Source organism: Bipolaris sorokiniana (assembly GCF_000338995.1).
Source record: "Bipolaris sorokiniana ND90Pr unplaced genomic scaffold COCSAscaffold_7, whole genome shotgun sequence".
NCBI classification, from domain to species: Eukaryota; Fungi; Ascomycota; class Dothideomycetes; order Pleosporales; family Pleosporaceae; genus Bipolaris; species Bipolaris sorokiniana.
Genome location: NW_006911901.1, coordinates 1,082,004 through 1,107,334, shown reverse-complemented (window position 1 = coordinate 1,107,334; position 25,331 = coordinate 1,082,004). Strand labels below are relative to the sequence as shown.

The window sequence follows — 25,331 nt, the reverse complement described above, 5'->3', positions numbered from 1 at the left end:
CGTACAAACTTATTGCATACCACATCTGTATAATAATACATTAGCTATTCTACAAGGATATCCAAACATGTACTATATGTGGAGAAACTTGGATTTCGCTGGTATCATGTAGGTCGCCTATGTAAATTTGGAATTGCATAAGTAATCGTGTCGTCAAATGATTGGGCACTCTTTCCATTCCTCTTGTTGGTGGCCAAACAATGAATCCTCTGCAAACGCACCAGATCATCGCTACGTCATGTGAATAGTCGCATTCACACTCTAGTTACTTGCTCTCATAATATTATTGTGCCCATAGTTCTTCCTCATAGCTAGCATCACGCTCATTGGAGTCTGTCAATCTTTTGAATCCCACTTTGTCTTTCCAACGGGTCATAGTATACATCTGCCAAAATCACGCAACGCAACAAGACGCTTTGATCACATCGCAAATTCTCTCGCATCTTATGAACAAGATGACAGTTGATATTCCCAGTCTGTCGACTTTCAGTAATCCGCTGCTTTGTTCCAACACCAAGGAGACGTCATGTCAGGCACATGCTGTACTTGTATGTAGTGGCTGCCACATGGTTCAAGTATGTGTGCCCTAGTTCTAGCTCATTTTTCGTGACCAGATAGCCCGTTTTTTTATAGCCTTATCTAACCTACTGACGTGACAACAGTACTGCTCAAAAGATTGTCAGGCTGCAGATTGGTCTCGTCACAAGAAGGGATGTAAATCCCCATTCATGAAAGACACTTGGGAGCCCGAGTGGTATCGTAATGGTCGTCAGCCCGCTTTTATCAGCGAGGGTCCCTCACACGCTGGGTTCGGCAACAGAAAGTATCTCTGGGGCAACATGCCTGCTCTTGATATTCTGCAGCTTGAGAACAATGAAGGCAGGACCAGTGCAACGAGTCACGACTTCAATCTTCTCTTTGCCGCGTCGGGCGATCTTCGAAATGCCATCAAAACTATTGCTGGGCTGCCAGAGGGATACAAAGGTGAATGTGTTGCTGTCTTGAACGATAAGGATTTCATCATCGTGGCCCGCAATGCCATCATGCTTCTCATTGCGCTCCAACTCGAACCAGACATTGCAGTACCGATGATCATCCATTTATGGTACTCAGCATTACTTCCTCACGATATGGTACAGGCTATTCAGTCCACCATCCTTCCCATGATCGAAGATGTTTGCCAGAAGATCAAGAACAAGCCCGGCAATACATTACAGGCAAAGACATTTGACATAGGCAGCCGAAAGCTGAGCATAACACTGAAGAAAGACGAATGGGCTCGCTTGGCGACGTTTTGCCAGGTTCCGGAAGGACTGTCAGCAGAAGCTGCTCAACGAATTCGCCGCCGCATCACGCTAGCTCCCGAGAGAGTCGACTATCGTGATCGAGCTATGCTGAAAATGTCTGCTGGTGTTCGCCAGGGAGAAATGTACTTTCGCCATACTGGCATCTTGCTGCCTTATGGTTGTTCCACCACAGACTTCGACACACCCAACCCGTAAGATTCCTCTGATTCTATGAAGTAATCAAGGATTGACATCAATCAAGCACACTGTTCTTCCAAAATGACTGGCTGATGAACGATGACGCTAGTCCCCGCGGTGGCTGGCTTTTTGATGAGTATCTGGAGGACGCTCCAGCTGCGAAAGCAGATGAGTTCGGTGCTATCTTCTTTCACATCAGAGGACTACTTTGTAGGTTCTGCAGCCGGCTACGAAGCTCTAACATCTCGTTCCGGCTGTTCAACATGGATGCCCAAGATATAGGACCCTATCTCGATGACATGAAGTTTGACCGTATCGAGGTGAGATACGCATTTCTCGGTCCCTCATGGTGCTTTGGCGTTGACATTTACACAGATCTCCAATATATGCGATCGAGGTTATGTCGGCCCGCACACTTGTCTCCAGATCTTCTCGCGACTCCTCAAGCCGACTTCACAGAACCCAAAAGCCACGCTACTTATGCTCTTCATAAATGCTGCCGTGGAAATCGATCACGAAGCAAACCCACAAGGAGATATACAGTCGCTTGTACCGGCGATGGAACGCCTTAAAAAGTACATCCCATTCGACAAATCCCGTGTAAATATGAATAGAGCTGGAATGAATCCAGGTCCACATCCTGACCTAATCTTGCGTATTACCTGCTCCGATATGTTCAAACCGTGGGACAAGCACTTCGATGTTTTCATGGATGAGTGCAGGATTACGCAGTTTGCTACGCTGTGTGGGATGGCTATCAAGGAGAAACACACTATTGTCCAGCCTTGGCCATACAGGGTTGAGAATCAAACGACAAAAAAGGATTTTGATGTTCTGCGTGCCAGCAGTACAACTGGGTTTGAGCGATACATGGAGTTTCAGAAGCTTGAAAACATCTGAATGGGAAAAGGTCGACTAATGCGTCGACCAGGGACACAGCACCCAGATGCAGATGCAATTTGACCTGTGTTTGGATTACAGTTCTCAGCAAAAGTTAGATAAATGCTTCGCTACATGTTACGTGTCGCGTCCTTGACCATAACACAATCAGTCCAACACCAAAGTTCAAGGTTCGCAGGCGCACTAAATCAGTCAAGTACCGCTGCCATTGACTATCACAACCCTCTTCTACACTCCTAAAGACGATCTCAAAAGTTCACAACGCTCGCCTCCAACACCCCTTCCTCTCCAATCAACCTTTTAAGCACATCCTCACCAACCGGCTTGTCCACCCCCAAAATCATCAACGCCTCCTTACTCCCCTCCTTCTCATCCCCTGCATCAGCCCCATTCTGCCGCTGCTCCTCCACTTCTTCATCCAGTGGCGCCACATTCATAAACTTGATATTAACACCCGCCTTACCCAGCTGATTCCCCACATACCCGATCTTGCCGACGGAATCAAAATTCCGGCAGATAATCAGCGTGCCGCGCGGTACGAACTCGCCTTTGAACCTGTCCAGGCGCGAAATGAAGGGTCTGTTCCCGGATACGAAGCCTTGGATGATCTGATCGTCGACTGTGCTGTTGTCTCGGGCAGTAGAGCGCGCTGCGGCAGATGCCGAAACACTGGAGCGAGACTGCTGGGACACGGAGCGCGAGGCGCGTGCGCGGAGGGTAATGAAGGAGGCGTAGGGCTTGTCCTCGACGTTCTCGCGTGAACGCTGCTCGTTGATGAGGATACCGCGTTCTTTGGCGAGAATCTCGGCGTTGACGATGTTGATGTTGAGGCCGTCACTTGAGGTGATGGGTGTCAGCAGGCCTTTGACTAGTGCAGCGAATAGAGGCTTGGTGGTGTTGATAGTAGCTAGCTTTCCTTCGTATATCAGGTCAAAGGTTGTGCGGAAAGAATCTTTCTTGACGCTGGAGTAGTGTTGGGTATACAGACTACCCATCTTCTCAACGAGACTGATGAAGGGCTGTAGTGTGCGGTATTCCTCTGGAAGGACTATAGGTGCATTGACTGCCGTGCGAGGAAGCTCCCCAGACAGAATGGACACCACTTGCTCGCATACATCAATGGAGACATTTTCCTGAGCTTCTGTAGTTGAAGCACCGAGATGGGGTGTTGCAACCACCTTTGGATGCGCGATCAATCGAGTCGCAGACGAGTCTGGCTCAGGAGGCTCGGAAGTGAAGACGTCAATTCCAGCTCCTGCAATCTTACCAGCGTTCAAAGCTTCCACCAGAGCATCTTCATCAATCATTCCGCCTCGCGCAACGTTCAGAATCCGCGCAGTGGGCTTCATCGTCTCTAATTCGGCTTTTCCGATCATACCTTTGGTTGAAGCTATGAGAGGCGTGTGGAGCGTCAAGAAATCTGCTTCTTTCAAAATCTCAGCAAGACTAGGCTTGAGCGTCACTGATGCTGCTGCTGCCAGGTTCGGATTGGCATAGGGATCGTATGCGATGAGTCTCATACCCAGGCCATTAGCGATCCGAGCGACTGTGAGACCAACTATGACAGTGTAAGCGGTACTCAGCTCCTGAATTCTCCTGCGTTACCTTTGCCCAGCCCCACGATAGCAAGAGTTTTTCCTTTGGCCTCAACTCCTACGAGCCGACCACGCTCCCATTTGCCTGCCTTGATGCTTTGTGAAGCATCGCCCACATTCCGGGCAACAGCCATCAACACTTTGATATGTCAGCAGACACTCCATTTGCGCGACGTGGACGCACTCACGCGCAATAGTGTGTTCCGCTGCAGCATTGATATTCCCAGAGGGTGAGTTCACGACAATGATGCCGTGCTGAGTAGCGCTTTGAACATCAACATTGTCAACACCAACACCTGCACGGGCTACCACTTTCATATTCTTGGCTGCCTTCAAAAGATCCGCCGTCACTTTGGTCTCGGATCGAACGATTAGTGCATCATATTCGCCGATGATGCTCTTGAGCTCCTCGGGACTGAGTCCCTTCTTTTCGTCGACATCGAACTCATCTTTCAATAGCGCCAGGCCGTCCGGTGACACCTTCTCCGGTATGAGAATCTTGCGTTTTTTGGCATGCATAACAGAGACCATGTTGAATGAAGACTTTGTTGGCTGCCTGGTCTAACCGTATAACTAAGGCTATTAAACACTTCCAATATTCTGACGTCAGATCATTCAGCGAGGGTTATGCTCAGTTGTTGATATCTTTGATCGATATACTTCAGGGTTTTCGGGGGCGAGGAATAGTTGGTAGTCAGGGGGGTGAATATATATGTATGTATATCCAAATAGTTAGCCCATGCCCAGTGCTGTATGCAAGGTCATTATAACAAGCCTCTGCGGGCTCGTACAGTACATCTGTTAAGATACGTCAGATTTCTGGTTCGGCGAGTTGTGTTGACTCTGGTTACCCCGCACTTTTACCCCACGGGGTACGCTATATTGCGGACTGAATGGACGAACCCGCATTGAGGATACATAACTACTCAAATTAGCTCTCAGCCAAGATTCAAATTGCCCGATAACGTATTTCGTGTGTAATGGCAGTTAGTGCATATTTGATCCTCAGACAGGACTTGTAGGGCAGCTAACAAGAGCTTTGGTAGCGGCATCACGGGATACATCATCTGTGCAGCATAGCCGGCTAGTCTGAACGTAGGACTGCATTCATTGGAGGGCTCGTTGGTGTTGCGTGGGATAAATACATAATGCGCGGGGTAATTGGCGCCGCGCTTTTACCAATGACTACGTGTCTTGAGCTTCTCGTTCTGCACAACCTCGATCGAGTAACCGTCGGGATCTGCAAAGATTGTCAGTTGCTATACGTGTGTACCAAAAAATATAACAGCATACCTAGCACAAATGCAATTTCCTTCATGCGACCATCGGTGAGCCTCTTCCTCCACTTGACCTTCTTTTCCTCGAAACGAGCACATGCGGCCTCCAGATCGTCAACAGCAATGCAAATGTGACCAAAGCCCTGAGGCTCATCGTTTCCGTTGTGGTACTTGAGGTTGGGGTCTTTTTCAGTTCCATAGTTCCATGTTAATTCGAGCAAGCCTTCGCTGTCCACAATGGGATTTACATAGTTGGCGGTAGCCTCTGGTGCGTCCGGGCCATAGCCAAAGAAATAAAGATTGAACTCAGCATCGGGCATTTCGATCGTGCGCTTGAGCTTCATACCCATGACGTCTTGGTAGAATTTGAGAGAAACATCCTTGTCCTTGATGCGAATCATGGTGTGGTTCTACTTCTGTCAGTTGTGTCCAAGTGAGTCCGTCTCATATCACCTACCATGAGATATGTGCCAACGTCTGTGTCTTTGACGCTCTCAGTTTCCTCGGAGGGCTTTTGACCAACCACTTCGACCCAGTAGCCATCAGGGTCAAGCACGAAAGCAAGGTTGTTCATACGCCCTTCCTTCAGCTTCTTTTGGAATTTATAGCCAGCGTCCTCTATCCTCTGGCATGCAGCTTGAATGTTATCTACCGAAATGCAAAGATGGCCAAAGCCTTTGTGGGGCTCTGTGTTGCCGTTTGTGATCTTGTAGTTTGGGTCATTTTCTGTTCCGTAGTTGTGAGTTAATTCGACAATGCCTTCGCGATCAGTCCAGTGATTTCCGGCGGAAGCGGCCTTTGGGCCGTCGTATGCAAGAAAGTAGAGATCGAACTTGTCATCAGGGTTCTTGATCTCATTGATCAGTTTCATGCCCAGAAACTCATAGAACTGGATTGAGCGCTTTGGATCCTTGACACGGATCCTTAACAAGAATCAGTAATCGGCTAATTGCAGGTGTTGAGTAAGGCATACCGCCATGCGGGTACTCACATGGAATGGTGGAGCTTGTACTTGGTTGGATCGGTCGTCATGGTCGCTAGCGTACGCACAAGAATGCTTGGGGAATGGTTTGGTCTTGCAAGTCTGAGGGCAGTAGAAACAGCCAGGCGCGATGTCCTGATACACGTTGAACGTAGAAGAAGCATGAAGTGAGGATTCCAACGAGGTTGGTGAAGCAATTGAGGGGTACAGAATGAGCTAATTACGTGTACCACCCAATGAGAAGCTGCTGACATGCCCCCTCACCACTGTCCTAGACGCCTTAGACGCATCTGCATCGGGGCATGGGGATATCTGCGAATGCATCTCTTCTAGGCTATTGTGTGAATACTAGTGCGGAATCTGCCCGCAGTGCAAGAATGCAACACAACCGCGTGAATGTCGGCTGCAAGTAGACTTGATGATCAGACTGCCAGAAGAGCTCATCCGCTAAATAGTGCACATATCATAGAGGCTGTACTCGGTGCATGACGCCCTTCATCTGCTGGTCATGACTACACTACATTACCCAGTATTAGAACAGAGGGCGTCCCCAAAGGGGCACGAGAGCACGTGCGGCGGAACAACAGCGTTCCGGCAGTTGGTCATAGCTTTTGGGCCTCGTAAACTTGGCCATGGACTCCATGATGCCTACGAAGCCGGTCGCGTACTGATCCTCCTCCCTTCACGGTATCAAGTCGGTCTACGCATCTGCCCGGTCGCTGTTGGACGTTTCTCGCACTGCAAGTAGTAAGCATCCGTCTGTGGCCTAGTTAGTAGCAGGCGCACGAGGACAGTCCGGGAAGGGGGTTGCGCCAACAATCGACCAGGTACGTGGTCTTCTTACTGCGTCACAAGCATTCAGCCCATCGCCCATGATCCCAACCACGTCGCACTCGATATATTGCTATGTGCTGTACACAAACTCGCACTCATCCGTTTTCACTTGTTGTTAACAACACCCACTATTAGCCTCCTGACCATGTCCGCAATAGGTTTTCCAATGATCAACATCGCCAAAGTGAGCGACTGGCTCACTCAGAACGCCAATGAAGGCATATATCCCCGACTCTTGTAAGTTGTGCTTGTTCACGGCCACTGACTAGACTGACGTGACGAGTTTAATGTCCCCGAATGGCACGCTATTAGCATATTCGAAGCCCGTGCAAACTAAGGAGCTTCGTGACCAGGCTGCCCTCATTTCCATGGCATGGAAGGATCATTGCGCCGGTCGCCAAAAGCTTTCTACGCGAAATGGGGCTCCAGACCATTCGCTCAAGCCCCCACTGCAGACACTCACCATCGAAACCCAGGACTGCAATATCATAGTGCGTCTGTTGCAACCAGAGTTGCTCCTGGTCCTCATTGGCAGAATTCCCCCAAGCAAAAAGCAGACGTTCAAAATCTCACCCGAAGGTCAGGGAGACCCTAGATATCCGGATGTCGATGTCTCTCTTTCCCGCCCCGGATCAAGTGCGCAGCTGCATGCTCAGGCTGACGGATCGGCCGACAACCTAAGGCCCAGCAACGGGGGGCCAAACATGAAGAACAAGGCGCCTTCTTTGTTCAGTAATATGAGCCAGCGCGAGAAAGACATCCGGGGAGGTGCACTCCATGTGCAACGAAAGAAACTAGATGCCTTGGCCGAATACGTCCTCCGAGATTTTGAAGATACTTCCTTCGTTATGCCAGCAGATGCAGACTTGCAGTAGTGCGCGGGCTCTCACCTTTTATCAGAAGACACATGCAACCCCATGCCCTACCGTCTTTGGCAGCTGGCAGTGTGATCTTCCAATGTTTTAATAAGTTCGGCCATGCTAAAGGCATGCATTTCAAATACTCAAACAGTCCATCAATGACGGCTAGTCCATCTCGCGCACTCATAAAGTGCGGTTCCTCGGGCACGCAAATATCGATGTGCACTAGGTGAGCAAAGATGACCTATCCAACATAATACCACCACCCAAGTAACGGGAGAGTTCTTGCACCCATCGACATGGTATCCTGGACTCTGAAAATCGACCATGAGCGCTTTATTGTTCAAGAAGAGGATTTTCAGTCTTTTTGAGGGGCTCCATACAGCGCTATGAAAGAAGGGGTCGTTGACAGTCAAGTGACCTCTTTGTATGTCGACAGATACACAAGTCTGTTTGCTTTGAGATTGCGAGGCTTGTTCCTTAAGACTCCAAAGAGATTGTAATGTAGGGGATCGGTTCGACAGCCCAAGATGATATATGATCAGTGTCTAAGCTGCATCTGATGTATCAGTTGCTTGTATTTCTCTCCGTGTCTTTGTCATACTTGTTCGCATGTTATTCCAAGCTTGACTGTTCTTGAACAAAGAACATGACGGATCGGATTTCAACCCCGTTTGAATATGTTGAAAGAGGAAGCAAATGCACCCTCACCTAACTGTTTTCACTTGTGATTGCATCAGTATGCCTCTTGGATTTATTTGCTTTAGTCTCTCTAGGAACTCACCGTCTGTGCGGACAACTATACTACAATACTGCTCTTGCTGTATAATCACATGAGGCTGTCCAATGCTGAATCGCACTGCTGGCTTACTGTCAACCTTAATTCAGTTAGTATGCTAGATACCGCTCATAGAAGATACCAAGAACCCGCTATTTCTTTTAGATGCACAGGAATCCGCGTATGGAAAAGCACTGATAATAAGGCTATTCATGTAAGAGGGTCCATTCGTAGGCGCTCATCAGATCTCCGAGCACCGGGATTTCCCCGCCATGGCCCCGCGTGGCCTCTGAAGCACGCAATTCGCGCTAGGACCAAATTCTCGTCGCGTCGAGGCGACATTCCGCCCATTTGCAATCTCTCGCCCGAAAGACGTGCTAAACCATGTCGCAAGAGCCAATCAGGAGCATTATGAACGATTGCGTCTTTCTCGGTCCTCAATCTGCCGATGTCGCTACTGGACGGCGGCACTTTTTGTCTCCTACGAGGCGACTTGACCACTCCACCGATAAGATCCCTAGGTGAACCCTCAAGGAGAGTCTAGTCTAACCCTCGCTCTTTTCTTTACTCTTAAAGAAAGACTCTCGGATCTTGTCGTCAAAGGCTGAGACGTCGAGGCGCATACATCGCCTTTCAAGATGCATTTTCAGCAGACGGATTCTGCCGGCCCTGGTGCTGAGCAGAACGCACCCAAGGAGTTCACCAAGAAGTCCTCGAGCCTACCCTTTGGCCAGGACCTCTCGTACCAGTCAATCAGCGGCCCTACCTACCTCACGGCGCAAACCCTCGTCCAGCAGGTTGCATACGCCCTCTCGGATAAGATCTTCGCATACTCCGCCGAGTCGTTTGATCTGGACGTAGCAGTCAAACACTGGCAAGAGCAGGGCGAGAAGAATGCATTTGGATACCAGACTGGTGTCTCTTCTCTGGAGACTAGGACAGGTGCAGGTGCAATTGCCTTGGGTTACATGTTCTCCAAGGACTTTGATCTGAAGAAGCGCCATATTCCACAGTCAATCATTGCCTCTTCCTCGACGTTGACGCACCTCCGCTCTTCTCTCGACCAGCTGGCCGCCCTCTACTCGGTCGCCAACCCTCTCACCGCTCACATTGCTGCTGTCGATTATTCTGCGAATGCAAGCGCTGGTCTCGTCACCGATTATGTCTCATCCCTTTCACTTGCTGAAGATTTGGGCCTTGGTCTTGTCTGCAGTCCCTCTGTCTTTGAGTCTCAGCACATGGCTCTCTTTGCGACTCTGCTCTCAAGTGTCATTCCTACCATTCACACATACGATGGCATCAGTGTTGGACGAGAGACGGCGAGGCTGGTTGACACGCTCGACCAGGCTAGGCTATACAACAGTTATGAGGCCGTGCTGAAGGCAGTGTCTGATGTGGACAAGAAACACTCGGATACCGCTGGACGCGTGCTCCGCCTCCTCCAGGCTTTCAACGACGAGCTCGGCGAGGACTACAAGCTCTTTGACTACTACGGCCATGAGGAGCCTGAGAGCGTTCTGGTTGTCTTTGGCACTGTGGAGGCTTCTTTGACTGCCCAGGTTGCGACTGCATTGTCCAAGGAGGGCGAGAAGGTTGGTGCCATCAACGTTCGTGTGTACCGCCCCTTTGTGGAAGAGGCCTTTTTGGAAGCGCTTCCCAAGAGCACTCGCCGCATCGCTGTCCTTGGTCAGGTCAAAGATGAAACAGCCGTGCTCGACCCTGCCGAGTACTCGAGGCTATACGCCGATGTATTGGCGGCTGTTCAGTTCACCCTCGACAGGAATGTAGAGGTAACGGACGTCAAATACTCTCGCGAGCAAGTCTGGACACCCAGCAACTTTCTCGACGCTTTCCGTCAAATTCACGCCGAGAAGGAGGGCATAGAAGCGCGTTCCTTTATCGACATCTTGAACAATGCCGATGTGAAGCAGTACAGCTTCTGGAACTTGGACGAATCTCTGGCTGCCAACGCACCCGCTGTTATTGGCAAGCTCTTCTCTACCGACTCTTCAAAGAACGTCTTTGTGCGCAACGGACACGACAATCTGGTCCAAGGTGGTGTTACGCGAACCGATATCCGCAACGCTGACTACACCATCGAGGCTCCATATGCTGTTGAGCAAGCTGATGTTGCCTTTGTTGGCGACGAGGCCATCCTCAAGGCATTCGATGTTTTGAACAGCGTCAAGCCCGACGGTTCCATAATCGTCAAGCTACCAGGCGTGAAGAATGAGGACATTGAGAAGAAGCTTTCTCCCGCTTTCCGCAAGACTCTCGTCAATAAGGATATCGAGCTCTTCGTTCTGGACCCTGCGCTTTCTGAAGCTGTCGCTGAGGATGAATCTCTGGAATCTTTCCTCACTCAGCTCGCATTCCTCAAGGTTGCTCGGGAAGATCTTCTAACATCAGGCCTCTCCAAGCTCGCTACTATCAACGGTAGCCTGGAACTTTTCGAGAAGCTCGCTGCGCAGCTTGAGAATGCCCTCCGCGAGGTGGAGGTTCCTACTACCTGGGGTACTGCTGAGGACGCTGAGCCCATCAGTCTTCCCTCAGACATCAACGTTACCAGCTTTGCTCCTTTCGAGCGCACTGAGCCTGAGCCTCCCACTCTGCTCAAAGACTGGCAAGTCGCTGCCAAGGGCTTCACTTTCAAGGAGGCCTACGGTACTTCTAACCAAGTCCGTCCTGACCTTGGTATCAAGACAAGCATTGTTCATGTCAAGGAGCGTCGTCGCCTTACCCCCCAGAACTACGATCGTAACATTTTCCACATCGAATTCGACCTTGGAGACTCTGGCGTCACTTATGCCATCGGTGAGGCTCTCGGTATCCACGCGGAGAACGACGAGGCGCAAGTTGATGAGTTCATCAAGTGGTACGGCCTCAACCCCAACGAGATTGTCGAAGTGCCATCTCGTGAGGATCCCAACGTGTTAGTCAACCGCACCGTCTACCAGTCTCTTCTGCAGAACGTCGACATCTTCGGTCGCCCACCAAAGCGCTTCTACGAGGCACTTGCCGAGTTTGCTAGCGACGAGGCTGAGAAACGGGAACTCCTTCAAATCATCAGTCCAGAGGGTGCTACTGAGTTCAAACGCCGCGCTGAGGTTGACACCATCACCTACGCTGACATCCTGCTCGAGTTCCCATCTGCTCACCCCAGCTTCCACGAGATTGTCCGAATTGTCAGTCCCATGAAGCGCCGCGAGTACTCCATTGCTTCCGCGCAACACGTGACCCCCAACTCCGTCTCCTTGCTCATTGTGACGGTAAACTGGACCGACCCCAAGGGCCGCGACCGCTTCGGTCAAGCCACTCGCTACCTCAACAGCCTCAAGGTCGGCTCTCCCGTCACTGTCTCTGTCAAGCCTTCCGTCATGAAGCTCCCCACCAAGACGACGGCTCCCATCATCATGGCCGGTCTAGGTACCGGTCTCGCCCCCTTTCGCGCCTTCGTCCAAGAGCGTGCCTACCAAAAGCAGCAAGGCCACGAAATCGGCGAAGTCCTGCTTTACATGGGCTCGCGCCACCAACGCGAAGAGTACCTCTACGGCGAGGAATGGGAGGCCTACCAAGATGCTGGCATCATTACCCTTATCGGCCGCGCCTTTTCGCGTGATCAGCCCCAGAAGATTTACATTCAAGACCGTATGCGCGAGTCTCTCAAGGATATTCGACGCAGTTATCTGGAGAAGGAAGGTAGCTTTTACCTCTGCGGTCCTACCTGGCCCGTTCCTGATGTCACCGAGGTGTTGCAAGAGGCGCTTGAGGTGGAGCACAAGGTGAAGAACCCCGCTGCGAAGAAGATTGATAGTAGAAAGGAGATTGAGAAATTGAAGGATGAGGGGAGGTATGTGCTTGAGGTTTATTAGAGAAGTAGATGATGGGGGATGGGTGTGGATTAGATAGGTTTGATAGATTCCCCCAAAAAAATGAACGGGGGGTTTTTTTGGTATGAAGTATGTGTGCTGTCTTCTCTGTTGCATTCGATTGGAAGTAGGGGTACAGCTGTACTTGGAGTTTCTATGCCTTTTTTTTCTGTACTCATGTACATATTTTGCAGAGAGTCCGCCCACCCCCAACAAATCTGTTTGCCCCAGTACTGGTTATCAAAAGAATGAATACAGTAAAACCCCTGGTTTCCAGTATACTAAACCTAGCCCACATGACTCCCATATCCAACCCTACAATGCAAACCAACTAACCTAAAACAGCATCAATGAAACTATCACTTTTTCCTCTTCAGTTTCTTCGCTTTCGCAGCCGCAACCCTTAACCGCGCAAGTTTTAGTTCCGCCTCTGCTGCTGCGATTTCTGCCTCGTAGTCTCTCTCTTCCTCCTCTTCCTCTTCCTCCTCTTCAAATTCTCCATGTTCATCCCTCTCCATCCCCTCCGGTACAAACAGAGAGTCCTCAGGACTATGCCGTACATCCTTACCCCGCTGTGTGCTTTGCTGTGTCCTTTTCCGCGTCCCCTGCGGCTCAGGTTTCTTAGCCCTCAGCGTACTATGCGCAGAGGAAGAAGATGCGTGCGGCAGGGGCGGAAACATGCCATACCGCGATTTGCACCAGGCATGTTGATACGGATTTACCGTCTCCTCAGGCGAGGAAGAAGAAGAAGACGATGCACATACCTCATCACCTCTCTCGCTCTGCCGCTTCTTCCCTTTACCACTACTACCAGTATCACCGCGTCGTTTCCGCCGAACCTCCTTACTGCGCCTTCGCAGCTCAGTCTCATCAGATTCCGCCTCCTCATCGCTACCACTCTCCGGCCCAACATCGAAAAGGTACTCCACATCCTCTTCTTCTTCTTCCCCCTCCCTCTCTTCCTCCTTAGCCAAGTGTTTATACCTAACCCCAAACGCATACTCAACCCCCCACCCCTTCCCCAGCATATCCTCGATAACATCGAAATCCGACCTACCCAGCTGTGGCTTCCGATTCCCCGTGTGCCGGATGCGATACCGCACCACGTCCCGCATAGCTTTGTGCAACCACTCCTTGTCCGAGGTGAGCTTCGCGATGCGCAGGATGGAGGTTAGAGAAGATGGGTTCCAGTTGTGAGGGTTGGACTCATGTTTGCGGAGTAAAGGGCGTTGTCTTTTGCGTTTGGTTGGGCAGGTGCTGGATTTGACGAGAGGACGGTGGCATTTGGGGACGAAGGATTTGGTAAAGTTGGGGCCCCAGTGGTGCTGGATTTGGTGGATTAGGGGTGCTTTGGCTGTGGGGTCGTTTTTCTTGGGGGGTTTGGAGGGGGCAGCGAGTTTGCTGGGTTTCTTATTTTGAGTAGGCTTCTTTGGGGGAGGGTTTGTGGTGGAGTTGGCGAGTGGGCGGTTGGGCGGGATGTGGTTGTCAGATGACTCGTAGTAGTTGGTTTGGCCTTTTTTCGACTGCTTCGAGGACGTAGGTTCCTCATTGCCATCGCTGTCGATGAGGCTGGTTGGCAGACGGTTAGGTGGAATGTAATTGTCGGAGGATTCGTAATACGAGCCTGGGCCTTCTTTGAACCGCTTCAAGGGCGGATTTTCCTCGTTGCTATCACTGCCGACTGGGCTGCGTTCCTGACTGGGCACTGAAGAACCTGAATCCATTCGGTCCTCGTCGGCACTCAGAAGTGCAGTAGCGTCTGGAAGGCGATTCGGTTCAACAACACTCTGCGGATCCGACGAGGACTCATCGCCAGCAAGGTAATCAGGACTTGATAATCGCTCGAGGTACTCTGGCGAGTACGAACGATCAGCGCTGGCGGCCATATCTTTCTGAACGTGAGATACCCAGATATCCGTCAAACAGTGCTCACTGAGATGCTGTAGGCTCCGATAGTCGGTTGTGCGTGGGCGATTTGTAGCGGAGAAGTAAGAGGTCCGAGTCGCCAGTGTGAGAATTTCGGTACTAGGCCAGTTCAGCGCCAAAGATAAAAGATGGAGGTCAGTGGCTTTCACTGCGTTATGATCTCTCAAACGGGTAAGCGTCCAGTCTTTAGCGGGTGATCGAGTGCCTAGCCCCAGGTAGAATCGACAGTGAGAGACCGGGCACTGATGGCTTCCTGCAGCGATCTATACCAAGAGATCAGTGATTACTGGGATCTCAGCATCATATGACAGCCGCCAGGTTATCAGAAGCCTTGAGTGAAAGGCTTGTTCTTATCCATGTCTAATTAGTGTGTAGGCCATGCCGCTGGGACGTCAGACAACATCGATCGTGCTTTCAAACTCGCCAGGTTACTTTTGTTACACGAGACACGGCACAGAATACATACTCGATACCTGGCGAACCGGCCAATGCCAAATCGATGGTACGAAATCGACACAGAAGCGGGTATCTTTTCAGTCATGAGCAACATCACTGCGCAACCAACACAGACAAACACTCACACCGACACAGCTACTAATCACCCCACTATGGTCTTGAAATCCTCAGCAATAGCAGCAAACTCCTGCGGCTTTTCCACAGCCCATCCACGAACCTTCTGAACCCCCTCCAAATCCATCTCCATATGCTCCCTCGACGTAGTCCCATTCAACACCACAACACCCTGATCAATCACTAGTGCATAAAGTGCAATTGGTATCTCAACCTGTGCCGCTCGTGCCAGCACCACAACAGGTTGCGACTGCAAAAGCGCGGGGTTACCAGTCAGCGTCCAGAAAGACTGATACACGATGTCGTGTTCTTTACAAAAGTTGCGTAAAGGTACGTCGTAGCGCGTCTGGGGGTAAAAGCGATTTTGTACAACTGCAGGCTTGATAGTGGCGTTTTGGTAGAGGGCTTGGAGGGCAGCAAGTGTTACATTTGAGATGCCAAGGGAGCGGATACGATGGGGGATATATGTCTCCAATAGCTTCCAGGCCTGAATTGTCTGCTCGATCGTTGGTAGCGGTGAGTGCAGAAGCAAACAGTCGAGGTAGGAGTCGTTTGGAGATTCAGATACATGGTGCAGGTTCTTGAACGATGACGCGACAGAAGTGTGGATTTGAGAGTCCAAGGGTGCGCTGGGGTCATATGGCATGTTGTTTAGGTCTTGTCCCGCAGGTGTAGTATATTTTGTTTGTAACTACATGGTATTAGTATGGGATAAGCCGGGATTTTAATATACGTACGTATAACTCTTCTCGCTTCAAGAGGCCTTCGGTAAATGCTTCGCGAATCGCTTCTCCGACCAAGGCCTCTTGATAATGACGTGGCTGTGCAGCTGTGTCGACACGCCGGAACCCAACAATCAGCGCCTCCTTTACCAGCCTCTTTGTTTGATCTTTCTTCCAGGCAGTGCCGTATATAAATGCTGATTTATCATCATATAAGCGGGAGATGCGGTTGGTTGTCGATACAGAAGCCATTGTACGAGATGGAGCACACGGTTTCAAACAAGATGCAAATGATAGGGCAGCGATACGAGGAGATGTTGCAATCATCCTGTTACAATTCCATACCAAACAGAATGCTTTTGGCGGAAGCATGGCCGCATTTAGCTGGGTAGCAGCGATGCGCGGTACCTTGCATTGACTAAGCAGTAGCAATGACGCTTACCATTTCACATGTGCCCCACCATGCATTCCGATCGGACCCTTTGCCATCCCGACCGGAAAGTACTGGAAGCTAAGCAAGCCACCACCACCTATTCTCAGAACGAACCACCTTTTCCTATACGACACCTACAATCCACTTCTCTATTATTTTTTAAAAAAAAACTCCCCCAGATATTCACAATGGGACGTCCCGACGGCCCCCGCGACCCCATCGCCGGCCCCGACACACCTCAACCACCATTCCCCCTAAAGCTACGCGGCCCCGTAATCAAAGGCTTTGGACGCGGCAGTAAAGAAGTAACCTCACTCACCCCCTCTCAACCTCTAAATTAAGACTAAAGCTCAAATCACAGCTCGGCATCCCCACCGCCAACATCCCCCTCTCCGGCCTCTCAATCGGCGGCAACGAGGACCTCGACTCAGGCATCTACTACGGCTGGTGCACGCTCGATCCCTCCACCATCCCTTCTTCCTCTTCGCCCTCTACCAACACAACCACAACCCCTCCCTCTACCGACACACCCCCCTCCACATCCTCCAACCACGCCGTCCTCGACCTAAACTACCCCACCGACCCCGCCCCCTCCCCCCAAACAATCTACCCCACCGTCCTCTCAATCGGATACAATCCATACTACAAGAACTCGAAGCGCAGCATCGAAATCCACATTTTACATAACTTCGAGCGCGATTTCTATGGGGCGATGCTGAGTCTGGTTATTCTGGGGTTTATACGGCCCGAGTATGATTATGTGAGTTTGGAGGCGCTGGTGGAGGATATCAAGGAGGATATCAGGGTGGCGAAGAGGAGTTTGGAGCGTGAGAAGTATTTGGAGTGGAAGGAGGATGAGTGGTTGAAGGGGAAGGGCGAGGGTGGCGAGGTTATGGGGAATGGGAATGTGAGGGTGGAGCAGGCGGGGCAGAGTGATGGGATTGTCAAGAGTGAGATGATGAATTGATGGGGCGGCGTCTACCACTGAGCATTTTCTCTTTTTTTGGTACTTGGGAGAAGTATAGGAGCAAGGACATGTTGTTTTTTCCTTCATACGTCTTAGACTAACTTGCACGGCGATATCCCCCTCCCCCTCGAGAGTAAGTATCGAGTCTAACACGAATTCGATCATGATAATAATCCATGCATACACGGCCTACCCGGTAGCAAAAAAGATATCTCAACGTATAGAAGAAACATTGCGCCCCCAAGGCGACAATGGTTCAAAACTCTCGCAGCAGATGGTTGCTGGATAAAAGAAAATGCTCAAAAGACGCCCGTTCCTATAAAGTGATGGGAACTATTAGACTAAATTTGTCTTTTTCGAAGAGCGATCCTCGAACAAAGACCATCATGTCCCTCTCCCCCTTGTATGTGTGTGGGTTGTGAATGCAAAAGCCACAATGAAAGAAGAAGTAGTAGAAGAAGAAGAAGAAGAAGAAGAAGAAGAAAAAAGACAAGAACATGAAACCACTTTTGTTACAGCCGCCTCGACCGTCAACACGAAATAGGAAGACGAATAAGAAAGAAAAAAGAAATCATCAAACCTTCTGTCCCGATTCATTGCAGACCTTTATCTAGCACAGGCATAACCTACAACCCAGCATTAGCATCTCATCATTCATCATAGCCCTAGACGGAGAGAGAAAACTTACACTCATACAAACAAGCACAGGCATATCAAAAATATCGCGCTTGATATGCCACCAAATCATGCAATCCACCATGCCGTTCTTGGCTCCAAGTCGCTGCATGGCACTCTCGCCCTGATGCACGGCGCCGCCTTCCATTTTGACCAGTGGATCATGTTTGGCGTCACCACCTGCATTCGCACTCTTCATTTCTTGCAGGCGGTCTACATCTGCCTTGGTCTGGTACCGCAGCATGTTGACACGCTGAGAGGCATAGCCACGAGGGTCCTGGTAGCAGAGCTCGGAAAAGTGCTGCAGAAACTCGAGGGCTGATCGTGCGTCCATGAGCTCGATGATGTTGACGCTGGGTGTGGCCGTCTCGCTGTCTTGGGCTGCAAGGTTTGGTGTCGTGTTTTGGGTCGACGTGTCGCTTTCGTTCGAGTCGCGGTTGATGCCAGTGTTGACGTTAAGGTTTGGTTCTTGGCCAAGGAGAACTTCGCGTTTCCAGCCAGTGAGTATGGTGAATTCCTTGTTGATGCCGACAATCTCTCCAGAGCGTCGGCAAATCAAAAACGGTGTGCCAACTTCTGCAAAGTGTTCTTGGAGTGTCATGAGATGGCGCTGAAGACCCATTTCTTGGTGAATCAAATCATCTCTGTTCAGCTCTTCACGGACTTGCAGTAGCACCGGCCGATAATTCTGCAAGTATTGCTGGGCTTTGGCAACCCATGGCCGAGAGTACTTCTTGTCAATCAACTGGTAGAGCCTATGATAGCCCTTGACATAGTCATAGGGCTTGGTGATGCCCTGGTAGATGCTCTTGGTATCTCGCTGGCGTTTGCGGATGCCATTGGCATGTAATGAATGTAGTGCAGAATTTGGATGCTTGTTTTCTTGTTGCGATCGGTTTACCAAAGGCGAACGTTGTGCATGCGGCCGATGAGGATGAGCAAAGAAGGCTGCAGCCGCCAGTGGATTGTCGCCTTCAAAGGTAGATGCATCCGTGGACGCCGGGCTTGCTGATGAGTGAGTGCCTGGTCCTTGTCCAATGGCGAATGCGTGGGGTCCATTGAGGCTATCGCTTCGATGACTATGGTCATGATTCGAACCAATGGAAGCGTTTGTCTGAGCGTGCATGCTACCCTGTCGCGAATGCGATTCCTGCCATTCGCCCGACGGTAGGCCATTCGGGCCGAATGGCATTACGCCAGAATTATTTCGATCTCCGTAACCGGAGGACAACGGTTGGTTGTACATGTTGACAGGACCATTGATGGCGTTCATTATGCCATTGTCATGCGGGGTTTCTACAGCGCCTGACGACATGTGGCCGAGCATGCCAAACTCTAGCGCGCCATAGTGGTTTCCAAAGTTGAGGCTTGAAATGTCAAAGTTGAAAAGGGCTGGATCGCTTGGATCGAACAAAGGTCCAAACTGCTGCAGCTGGTCTGGTTGAGCCTGAGGTATTGTGCTCGGGTCACTCTGTGTCGTGGCCTGGTTAAAAGAGGGAGATATTGGCGACTGCTGGTTACTGAAGCCTCGTGCGTCTTGCGTCACGGGTAGTTGGGGTGGTATTGAATTGGGTGGATAGAAAGCGCCTTGTTGACCCTGAGGGTACATGTTGGCTGGGGGTGAGACGGCGACCGTGTGGGTGTCCTGGGTAGGAATTGGAGTAGGGCGATTTCCATTCATGTATGGGTAATGGCCGCCTACTCCAGGCATGAGAGCACCGTCTGGTGCATCGTGGAGATACTTTGCCTTTTTGCGGACACCGTCCATGCAGTGATCTTGGAGGCCTCGCTTGATGCAGCGATTACAGGGTCTCTCGTCACCTGTTGGTGTTGTTAGAAAGACTGTGTTGAGAGGCAAGGTGAGTAGTACTTGCCGCATGTGAGATGTGCTCGCTGACAGGCAAAACACGCCCTCCGCGCCTTCTTGCGCCGGGGTCTCAACGGATCTTTGGCATTGGACTTGTTGTTTGCCGGCTTCTGGGCAGGCGAGGTGCCGCCAAACTGGCGGTCAGCATTCTGTTCAGCAGCCATGTCGTCGTCCAAATCGCTCCGGTACTCGGGCGAGGGAGAGGCATCTTCGACGTCTGAGGCAGTCATAATATTCCCCCCTCTGCTCAGCACAGCAGATGGTGGTGGGGGGCCAAGCACAGACTGCTGTCGTAGACTGCGTGCAGCCGTGGGTTAGTCTTCTTAGGATGTTCCCAGCAAAACGGGTCAGCCAATGTTTTTAGGGGCGCACAGGACGAGGCGTTCCAGCTGCGTGTTTGAGAGAGCGATCACGCGTGGGCTGGACAGGGTGGATAGGCGCTGCTGTGACACTGTAGGGGCTCCAATGATGAGCAAATGCAGGGGAGCCCAATAGACAGAGGCAATGGTCAATCCGGGGGACAGGTATGGAACAGTGCGGGCGTGGTACGAAGCCGGGATGGACGTAATCGAGGGAGCATTCCAGTCGGACACAGAATCATGTTTGATAGCAAGATGCTACCGAGACGCGCTGCCCATGCTGCTGGGACGGGACGACAAGAGTGCGGTTCTACGAGATGCGCCGGGGTACGAGCAAGAGGAGGGCGGGCAAGAGGCGAGGGCAGCCAGGTGGCAGTGGCGCTGAGGCGTCCTCGCTTCGAGTGACGAGCAGGGAAGGCGCGACACGGTAGAGCGATGTTGTGGTACGGGGCGAGGGAAGTGACGGTCGGCGCAGGAGGCAGGAGGCAGGAGCGAACGAGCACGCGGGCAAGCAAGAGCGATGGTCGGACCCAGCTTACAGGTGGAGCTGGCTGGCTGGCTGGCTGCGTGGTTGCGAGCAGCGACTGGTTTTTTTTCTCTTGCTGGCAACAAGGCACTTGTAGGGCTGAGATCAGGACTGTAGGAGGGAAGGCGAGCCGTATGGGCCGCGGGGAGGGCGCGGTGTGGTGGGCGGGGGGGTGTCGTGTGCGGTGGTATGTTGGAGTCGTCTCTGGTAGGAGTGCTGGAGATGCGCGTAAATGCGCTTCCCCGCAATTGGCTGTCGAGGTTTGCTGGAAGGCGCAAGAGCCCACGCACACACAGAGATTCGCACTTGCCTCGGTCCCTGTCGGCCGGTAAGCCGCGTGCTTGGCCTCGCACTAGCCGGCCCAGCGACATGCCTCGCAGACGTCACGGGTAGATGGAGCCCTCGCATTGCCGGCCATCGACTACCACTCGACTACCGCTTGCTGCTAATGCGCATGCATGCTTCTGCCATACTGAGTACTCTGCAAACTACCATGCCCTACCCATAGCCTGTCTTCATCCCTTCCATCGACTTCAGATAGCCATCCATCCATAGCCTCACTTTCCCTCGTTGCTGTCTGCGGGAAAATCTTGCCCTGTTTGTCCACCCAGTCCCCCCATCCAATTCCCACAGCGACAGGTCATGCCGCACAGCCCCCATGCCCAATAAGCGGCCAGCCGCCCGGTTCCCAAGTCTCGCGCACTCGGCTACAGGGCGTGCATGCGGTGGGGGCCCATAGCCTTTTGCGGCGTCTTAGCGCCAGCCATTACTCGCTCCACCCACCCTGGTACCACCGATGACCATCATCAACATACTGCTCATCATCATCACAACCATTACCACCACCACGATCCCGCTCGCCGCTTACCATCCACACTACCCCCGGTGGCGCTTCTATCCGCAGCCACCGCCCATCGCTTGTGTCGCTCCCGTCGCCTCTGTCCCTCGAGCTGGCGTGGCCGCCCTCGTGGCGCTCCATGTTTCGTCGTACAAAGGCCCAGCCAGAGTGCTTCATGTCGTCTCACGCATGGGCGGCGCAGTATCCCGGACTCAATCAAAACAAAATATCATGGCCTGCAAATGCTGTGTCACTCGTCTCTATTCTTGGTTTTGCTCTCCCACTCATGGCTGCCACATGCCCTCGCATAAACATTCATACCCACCCACTTACTGCTATCCTGATGCATATCGACTGCCCTCGCGAAGACGCTTACCGTATCGAAAAAACAAGATAGGAAACCTGCGTCATATACATTAGTGCTTCCCATGACCATTGCGCCGGGTACTGCTTCCTTACGGTGCCATTGCTAGAGCCAGGAACGCGAGCACAGTCGTTGCCCACTGGTAGCCGAGATCTTGACCACATTAGTGACCGCTCTTTTGCAAATGGTGCTCCCTCTCTTCCACTTACTGTTGTACATCTGAACACCAAATAGCCTATGCCACAAGTTAGTCATCTGATCTGCCCACAACGGTTGGCCTGGCTTACGGGAAGGCTGCAGCAAAGTACGACCGCGCAAAGCTGTTGGCAGCAAGAGCAGATGCAGCATATACAGGGTACTGTTCGCCGACGTCAACACTCTGTAACCCACCACCCAGGCCCGATGTCGGTGCCTGCCTAGACAACTCACTGCTTCAACCAAAAACGTAAACACCCCGGAGTAAACCCAAATAACCCTACGTCACACCATCTCATTAGCAAATCTCCTTTGTTTTCTTCCTTGACGACAGGGACATGGGTACCACTCGAAGATAGATCAAAAAGAAAGGAACAAACATACCCAAGACCGAATATTCCCGAAAACATTATTGGAACTGCAGTGTCATGGTCAATCAGTATTGCATCTCAAAAGCACATGCCGATTTGCTGCCGTACCTATCCAGTGAACCTGCGGAGACCAGCACGTTAGCCCTAAGCGCTTTCACATCTGCGGCAAAATAACGGACTTACCGATGAGTACGTCGTCCACCCAAACCCTGCATAAGCACGGTTAGAAGCCTAGTCGACAATGCCGAACAGTCACGGGAAGCCTACCAAACAGTGCAATAGGAACCACCCAGGCGCCTACAATCGTCGACGGGAGCCGAAACTCCGGTTCGGAGCCGCCGGGCTGCCCCCCTTGCTCCTCACGCTGTCGCACAAGTCTACCGTATACCCTCCTCCAGATGGGGTCAGACGAAACACCAGCCACCATGCCTACTAGCAAGCCTAAAAACGCAATCCCAGTCTGTGAGAGGCTGAAGCCGTGATTGTTCCCGAATACGAGCGGAAAGGCGCCAAAAAACAGGTACAGGATACCCAGCAGAATAGCCGACAGGATACACAGGTTCAGGCACTGTCGAGTCCACAAAGTCAGTTCTACCAATCACCCGCCTGTCGAATGATCAAGAACACGTACCATGGGCTCAAAAAACAAAAGTTGAAACGGCCTGATGCACGACCACATGACTGTTTTGGCAATGGATCGGTCCATCTTCTCGATTGGCGCTATCCATTCCTGATTGCCAGTCTCCTTACGTAGTCGTATGGCCTTGCGGCGGAGAAGAACGGGATGATACGTCTCAGGTACGAATAGAATAATGAGGCAAAGCTAATAAAGACCAGCATTAGCCTGTCTCTGTGCATACGAATGTGACAATGGGCAAATCTTACCTGGAGTCCCGACCAAATGATGAGTAAGTAGAAACACCTATTTTCCCTTTAGTTAACACACCGCTCCTTGCTACGTGGCAAGTCCCAATACAAAATAAAAGGTACGTCGTCATGAATACGAGGGCCAAGTTGCTAGGAACAGCATCATATCGGCAGTACAACCCAACCTCTCATGCCAATGTGCAAGGCAGGCACTGTGTCACAAAGAGTGGGGGAAAGGCTTTTGTGGGCCCAAATCAATAAGCAACTTACCATCTCCAAGTAGTATTCTCAACAATGAAACCCCCAATCAGAGGTCCTATTTCCGGACCCACAAATGGGCTGGCAGTGTATAGCATCATCGGTGCCGATAGTTCCTGTGTATCGCTCACGCGCGTCAGAAAACAACGCCAAAATTGGACCAGATTTGAGTAAAAGGTGCAAAAAAAATGGGGCAAACTAACGTGTTTCGCAAACATGTCCCCCACTGTTCCTCCGGCCACACTGAGAAACGCTGAGCCAGCAAGTCCATCCAAGAACCGGGCTACGAGCATCGTCTGCATGTTTTGGGCCACCGCACACGGAATCATCCAGATGAGGAAGAAGGAGAAGGAGCAGATGTAAATGGGCCTTCTCCCAAAGAACTGTATCCTCGCGTTAGTCACCATCCGCAATGAAGTCACTCTTGCAAACGGAGGCAGAAACGCACCTCAGAAAGGGGACTTAAAATCATCGGCCCAGTACCCAGCCCCGCAACAAACAAGGATAGCCCAAGCGTAGATACCAAGCGCGAAGCTCCAAATTCTGGTTTTAGTTGCCTGTACGTCGATGTGTAGAGCGATGAAGTGCATGTCCTATTCAAAAAAAACATATTTCATCAGCTTCTTCATTCGCAAAATACTTTGGTAGAAATGTCTCTCATGTATCCACAGAGACACATCTTTTTCGATTTCAAAGAAAAAAGGCTTACACGCAAAGCGAACTCGCAGAACATATAACCACGATTGCCCAGCGCCGCAGTTTCCCCATGCTACGCGGATTCTCTGGATCAGCATCGCCGTCCCACGACACTAGATACGGTTGCTCGGTCACAGCACCGGGTTTTGCTCCTGTCGTTGTCGCTTTTACCGGAGGTCCTGACGCACTTATTGCTTCGGGGTCGAAACACGTGTAGCCGTCACCGCCGGCTCGCGAGTGATGCGATTGAATCGTTTTTAAGCTGCGGCCATCTTGGGACCGTCTGCTCTGCGCGCGGGCTCTATCCACTATTTCCTGATCTTCTTTCTCTATTTCCTCCATGCTTTCACTTGCCTCGCCAGCGTATCCATCTCTTTTTTCAAAGGAGCTCGAACTGCGGTCTTCATGGCCTTGGTGTGCGGAATTGGCGGTCGGGTGCCTGACTAGATCCATCTTTTTTTTCCACAGTTCCCAGTTTCAATCGCTTCAATATTCTTTTCTCTTTTCCTTCGCGCTCCAAAAGGGCTATTATCTGACAAAAGCCACTAGAATCGCCACTTGTTGAATTTTTTCCTTCGAAAATTGGGGAGAAACGACGTGTGTTCCCGTGTCCCCGGATATAACTCGCTTCAATCGGTTTGTCGCCCCTTTACCCAGAATCCTTCGCGTCGATACCTCAATCGTCGCAAACAAGACAAATACAAAGAAAGAAAGAGAAGAAACAGCAGAAGTGGAGAAACACCCACCATCCCCGACTCATCCTAACCGCACCCCCCCCCTTCGTCCCGCGCGCCCGATTTCCGCACACGAAACCCACACCCACACACAACAGTCTCGACTGGCGTACCGCCGAGAAATGACGTTCTCCACCCCCGTCCTCCCTACCACCCCTGCTACTTGCTACTAGCCAGCAAACCCACTTTTCGACAATTCCTACCCTTCCTTTCGCTCTAGCTTCGCGCCGAAAACGGCCGGGGTGCGTCATGCGATCGTACGGAAAAGTTGCGATATGTCCGTCTCTTCCATATCTTCATCCACATCATCATCTACTCTCTACATCCCTCCTTCCCATAATACATATGTCTTTAGATATCATTGTATATATTAGCATACTACGC

General features: G+C 51.3%; 10 protein-coding genes across 10 annotated transcripts; 4 read left to right on the top strand and 6 right to left on the bottom strand.

The window, feature by feature from the left end:
- Nucleotides 1-455: 455 nt before the first annotated feature.
- On the top strand, nucleotides 456-2,384 carry COCSADRAFT_160562 (uncharacterized protein; the record flags this gene model as incomplete). The annotated part of the gene is made up of 4 exons (XM_007701968.1): nucleotides 456-548; nucleotides 663-1,498; nucleotides 1,549-1,804; nucleotides 1,860-2,384. The coding sequence occupies 4 exons, from the start codon at nucleotides 456-458 to the stop codon at nucleotides 2,382-2,384; spliced, it is 1,710 nt and encodes a 569-aa protein (XP_007700158.1).
- A 63-nt stretch (nucleotides 2,385-2,447) lies between these two features.
- COCSADRAFT_142735 (uncharacterized protein) lies at nucleotides 2,448-4,848 on the bottom strand. The gene is made up of 4 exons (XM_007701967.1): nucleotides 4,831-4,848; nucleotides 4,168-4,777; nucleotides 3,990-4,118; nucleotides 2,448-3,942 (listed from the first exon to the last, which is right to left on the bottom strand). Exons 2-4 carry the CDS (start codon nucleotides 4,508-4,510, stop codon nucleotides 2,633-2,635), a joined length of 1,782 nt encoding a protein of 593 aa, XP_007700157.1. The 5' UTR covers nucleotides 4,511-4,777; nucleotides 4,831-4,848; the 3' UTR covers nucleotides 2,448-2,632.
- Nucleotides 4,849-5,031: 183 nt separating this feature from the next.
- Nucleotides 5,032-6,417, bottom strand: COCSADRAFT_36917 (uncharacterized protein). Its single transcript, XM_007701632.1, has 4 exons — nucleotides 6,248-6,417; nucleotides 5,714-6,179; nucleotides 5,273-5,666; nucleotides 5,032-5,219 (listed from the first exon to the last, which is right to left on the bottom strand). The coding sequence occupies exons 1-4, from the start codon at nucleotides 6,286-6,288 to the stop codon at nucleotides 5,155-5,157; spliced, it is 966 nt and encodes a 321-aa protein (XP_007699822.1). The 5' UTR covers nucleotides 6,289-6,417; the 3' UTR covers nucleotides 5,032-5,154.
- A 478-nt stretch (nucleotides 6,418-6,895) lies between these two features.
- COCSADRAFT_36916 (uncharacterized protein) lies at nucleotides 6,896-8,402 on the top strand. Its single transcript, XM_007701631.1, has 3 exons — nucleotides 6,896-7,065; nucleotides 7,231-7,309; nucleotides 7,356-8,402. Exons 2-3 carry the CDS (start codon nucleotides 7,239-7,241, stop codon nucleotides 7,945-7,947), a joined length of 663 nt encoding a protein of 220 aa, XP_007699821.1. The 5' UTR covers nucleotides 6,896-7,065; nucleotides 7,231-7,238; the 3' UTR covers nucleotides 7,948-8,402.
- An 818-nt stretch (nucleotides 8,403-9,220) lies between these two features.
- On the top strand, nucleotides 9,221-12,681 carry COCSADRAFT_36914 (uncharacterized protein). Its single transcript, XM_007701630.1, has one exon. It carries the CDS (start codon nucleotides 9,349-9,351, stop codon nucleotides 12,580-12,582), a length of 3,234 nt encoding a protein of 1,077 aa, XP_007699820.1. The 5' UTR covers nucleotides 9,221-9,348; the 3' UTR covers nucleotides 12,583-12,681.
- A 79-nt stretch (nucleotides 12,682-12,760) lies between these two features.
- COCSADRAFT_357297 (uncharacterized protein) lies at nucleotides 12,761-14,465 on the bottom strand (the record flags this gene model as incomplete). Its single annotated transcript, XM_007701966.1, has 1 exon — nucleotides 12,761-14,465. The coding sequence occupies one exon, from the start codon at nucleotides 14,463-14,465 to the stop codon at nucleotides 12,939-12,941; it is 1,527 nt and encodes a 508-aa protein (XP_007700156.1). The 3' UTR covers nucleotides 12,761-12,938.
- Nucleotides 14,466-15,103: 638 nt separating this feature from the next.
- COCSADRAFT_89822 (uncharacterized protein) lies at nucleotides 15,104-16,049 on the bottom strand (the record flags this gene model as incomplete). The annotated part of the gene is made up of 2 exons (XM_007701965.1): nucleotides 15,104-15,766; nucleotides 15,813-16,049. The coding sequence occupies 2 exons, from the start codon at nucleotides 16,047-16,049 to the stop codon at nucleotides 15,104-15,106; spliced, it is 900 nt and encodes a 299-aa protein (XP_007700155.1).
- A 369-nt stretch (nucleotides 16,050-16,418) lies between these two features.
- COCSADRAFT_357295 (uncharacterized protein) lies at nucleotides 16,419-17,576 on the top strand (the record flags this gene model as incomplete). Its single annotated transcript, XM_007701964.1, has 2 exons — nucleotides 16,419-16,535; nucleotides 16,592-17,576. 2 exons carry the CDS (start codon nucleotides 16,419-16,421, stop codon nucleotides 17,195-17,197), a joined length of 723 nt encoding a protein of 240 aa, XP_007700154.1. The 3' UTR covers nucleotides 17,198-17,576.
- Nucleotides 17,577-20,108, bottom strand: COCSADRAFT_324130 (uncharacterized protein). Its single transcript, XM_007701963.1, has 3 exons — nucleotides 19,747-20,108; nucleotides 17,886-19,693; nucleotides 17,577-17,823 (listed from the first exon to the last, which is right to left on the bottom strand). The coding sequence occupies exons 1-3, from the start codon at nucleotides 19,967-19,969 to the stop codon at nucleotides 17,791-17,793; spliced, it is 2,064 nt and encodes a 687-aa protein (XP_007700153.1). The 5' UTR covers nucleotides 19,970-20,108; the 3' UTR covers nucleotides 17,577-17,790.
- Nucleotides 20,109-21,694: 1,586 nt separating this feature from the next.
- COCSADRAFT_36905 (uncharacterized protein) lies at nucleotides 21,695-25,077 on the bottom strand. Its single transcript, XM_007701629.1, has 15 exons — nucleotides 24,227-25,077; nucleotides 23,966-24,110; nucleotides 23,721-23,900; nucleotides 23,530-23,633; nucleotides 23,278-23,314; nucleotides 23,024-23,215; nucleotides 22,660-22,960; nucleotides 22,576-22,601; nucleotides 22,501-22,513; nucleotides 22,406-22,439; nucleotides 22,256-22,301; nucleotides 22,114-22,184; nucleotides 22,036-22,061; nucleotides 21,922-21,979; nucleotides 21,695-21,864 (listed from the first exon to the last, which is right to left on the bottom strand). Exons 1-15 carry the CDS (start codon nucleotides 24,664-24,666, stop codon nucleotides 21,798-21,800), a joined length of 1,740 nt encoding a protein of 579 aa, XP_007699819.1. The 5' UTR covers nucleotides 24,667-25,077; the 3' UTR covers nucleotides 21,695-21,797.
- Between the last annotated feature and the right edge of the window lie 254 nt (nucleotides 25,078-25,331).

Bases quoted from the DNA above. Each gene is read 5' to 3' on its own strand.
- COCSADRAFT_36917 (XM_007701632.1), bottom strand. From the start codon at position 6,288: ATGACGACCGATCCAACCAAGTACAAGCTCCACCATTCCAT. The intron at 5,667-5,713 runs GTAGGTGATATG...TGACAGAAGTAG, and splicing joins ACGTTGGCACATATCTCATG to AACCACACCATGATTCGCAT. The intron at 5,220-5,272 runs GTATGCTGTTAT...CAATCTTTGCAG, and splicing joins GGAAATTGCATTTGTGCTAG to ATCCCGACGGTTACTCGATC.
- COCSADRAFT_36914 (XM_007701630.1), top strand. From the start codon at position 9,349: ATGCATTTTCAGCAGACGGATTCTGCCGGCCCTGGTGCTGAGCAGAAC.
- COCSADRAFT_36916 (XM_007701631.1), top strand. From the start codon at position 7,239: ATGATCAACATCGCCAAAGTGAGCGACTGGCTCACTCAGAACGCCAAT. The intron at 7,310-7,355 runs GTAAGTTGTGCT...TGACGTGACGAG, and splicing joins GGCATATATCCCCGACTCTT to TTTAATGTCCCCGAATGGCA.
- COCSADRAFT_324130 (XM_007701963.1), bottom strand. From the start codon at position 19,969: ATGACTGCCTCAGACGTCGAAGATGCCTCTCCCTCGCCCGAGTACCGG. The intron at 19,694-19,746 runs GCAAGTACTACT...CAACACCAACAG, and splicing joins GCGAGCACATCTCACATGCG to GTGACGAGAGACCCTGTAAT. The intron at 17,824-17,885 runs GTAAGTTTTCTC...GCTGGGTTGTAG, and splicing joins CTGTGCTTGTTTGTATGAGT to GTTATGCCTGTGCTAGATAA.
- COCSADRAFT_142735 (XM_007701967.1), bottom strand. From the start codon at position 4,510: ATGGTCTCTGTTATGCATGCCAAAAAACGCAAGATTCTCATACCGGAG. The intron at 4,119-4,167 runs GTGAGTGCGTCC...GACATATCAAAG, and splicing joins AGCGGAACACACTATTGCGC to TGTTGATGGCTGTTGCCCGG. The intron at 3,943-3,989 runs GTAACGCAGGAG...ACACTGTCATAG, and splicing joins TATCGTGGGGCTGGGCAAAG to TTGGTCTCACAGTCGCTCGG.
- COCSADRAFT_36905 (XM_007701629.1), bottom strand. From the start codon at position 24,666: ATGGATCTAGTCAGGCACCCGACCGCCAATTCCGCACACCAAGGCCAT. The intron at 23,901-23,965 runs GTGCGTTTCTGC...GCGAGGATACAG, and splicing joins TTTTAAGTCCCCTTTCTGAG to TTCTTTGGGAGAAGGCCCAT. The intron at 22,602-22,659 runs GTAGGCTTCCCG...GTGCTTATGCAG, and splicing joins GGTTCCTATTGCACTGTTTG to GGTTTGGGTGGACGACGTAC.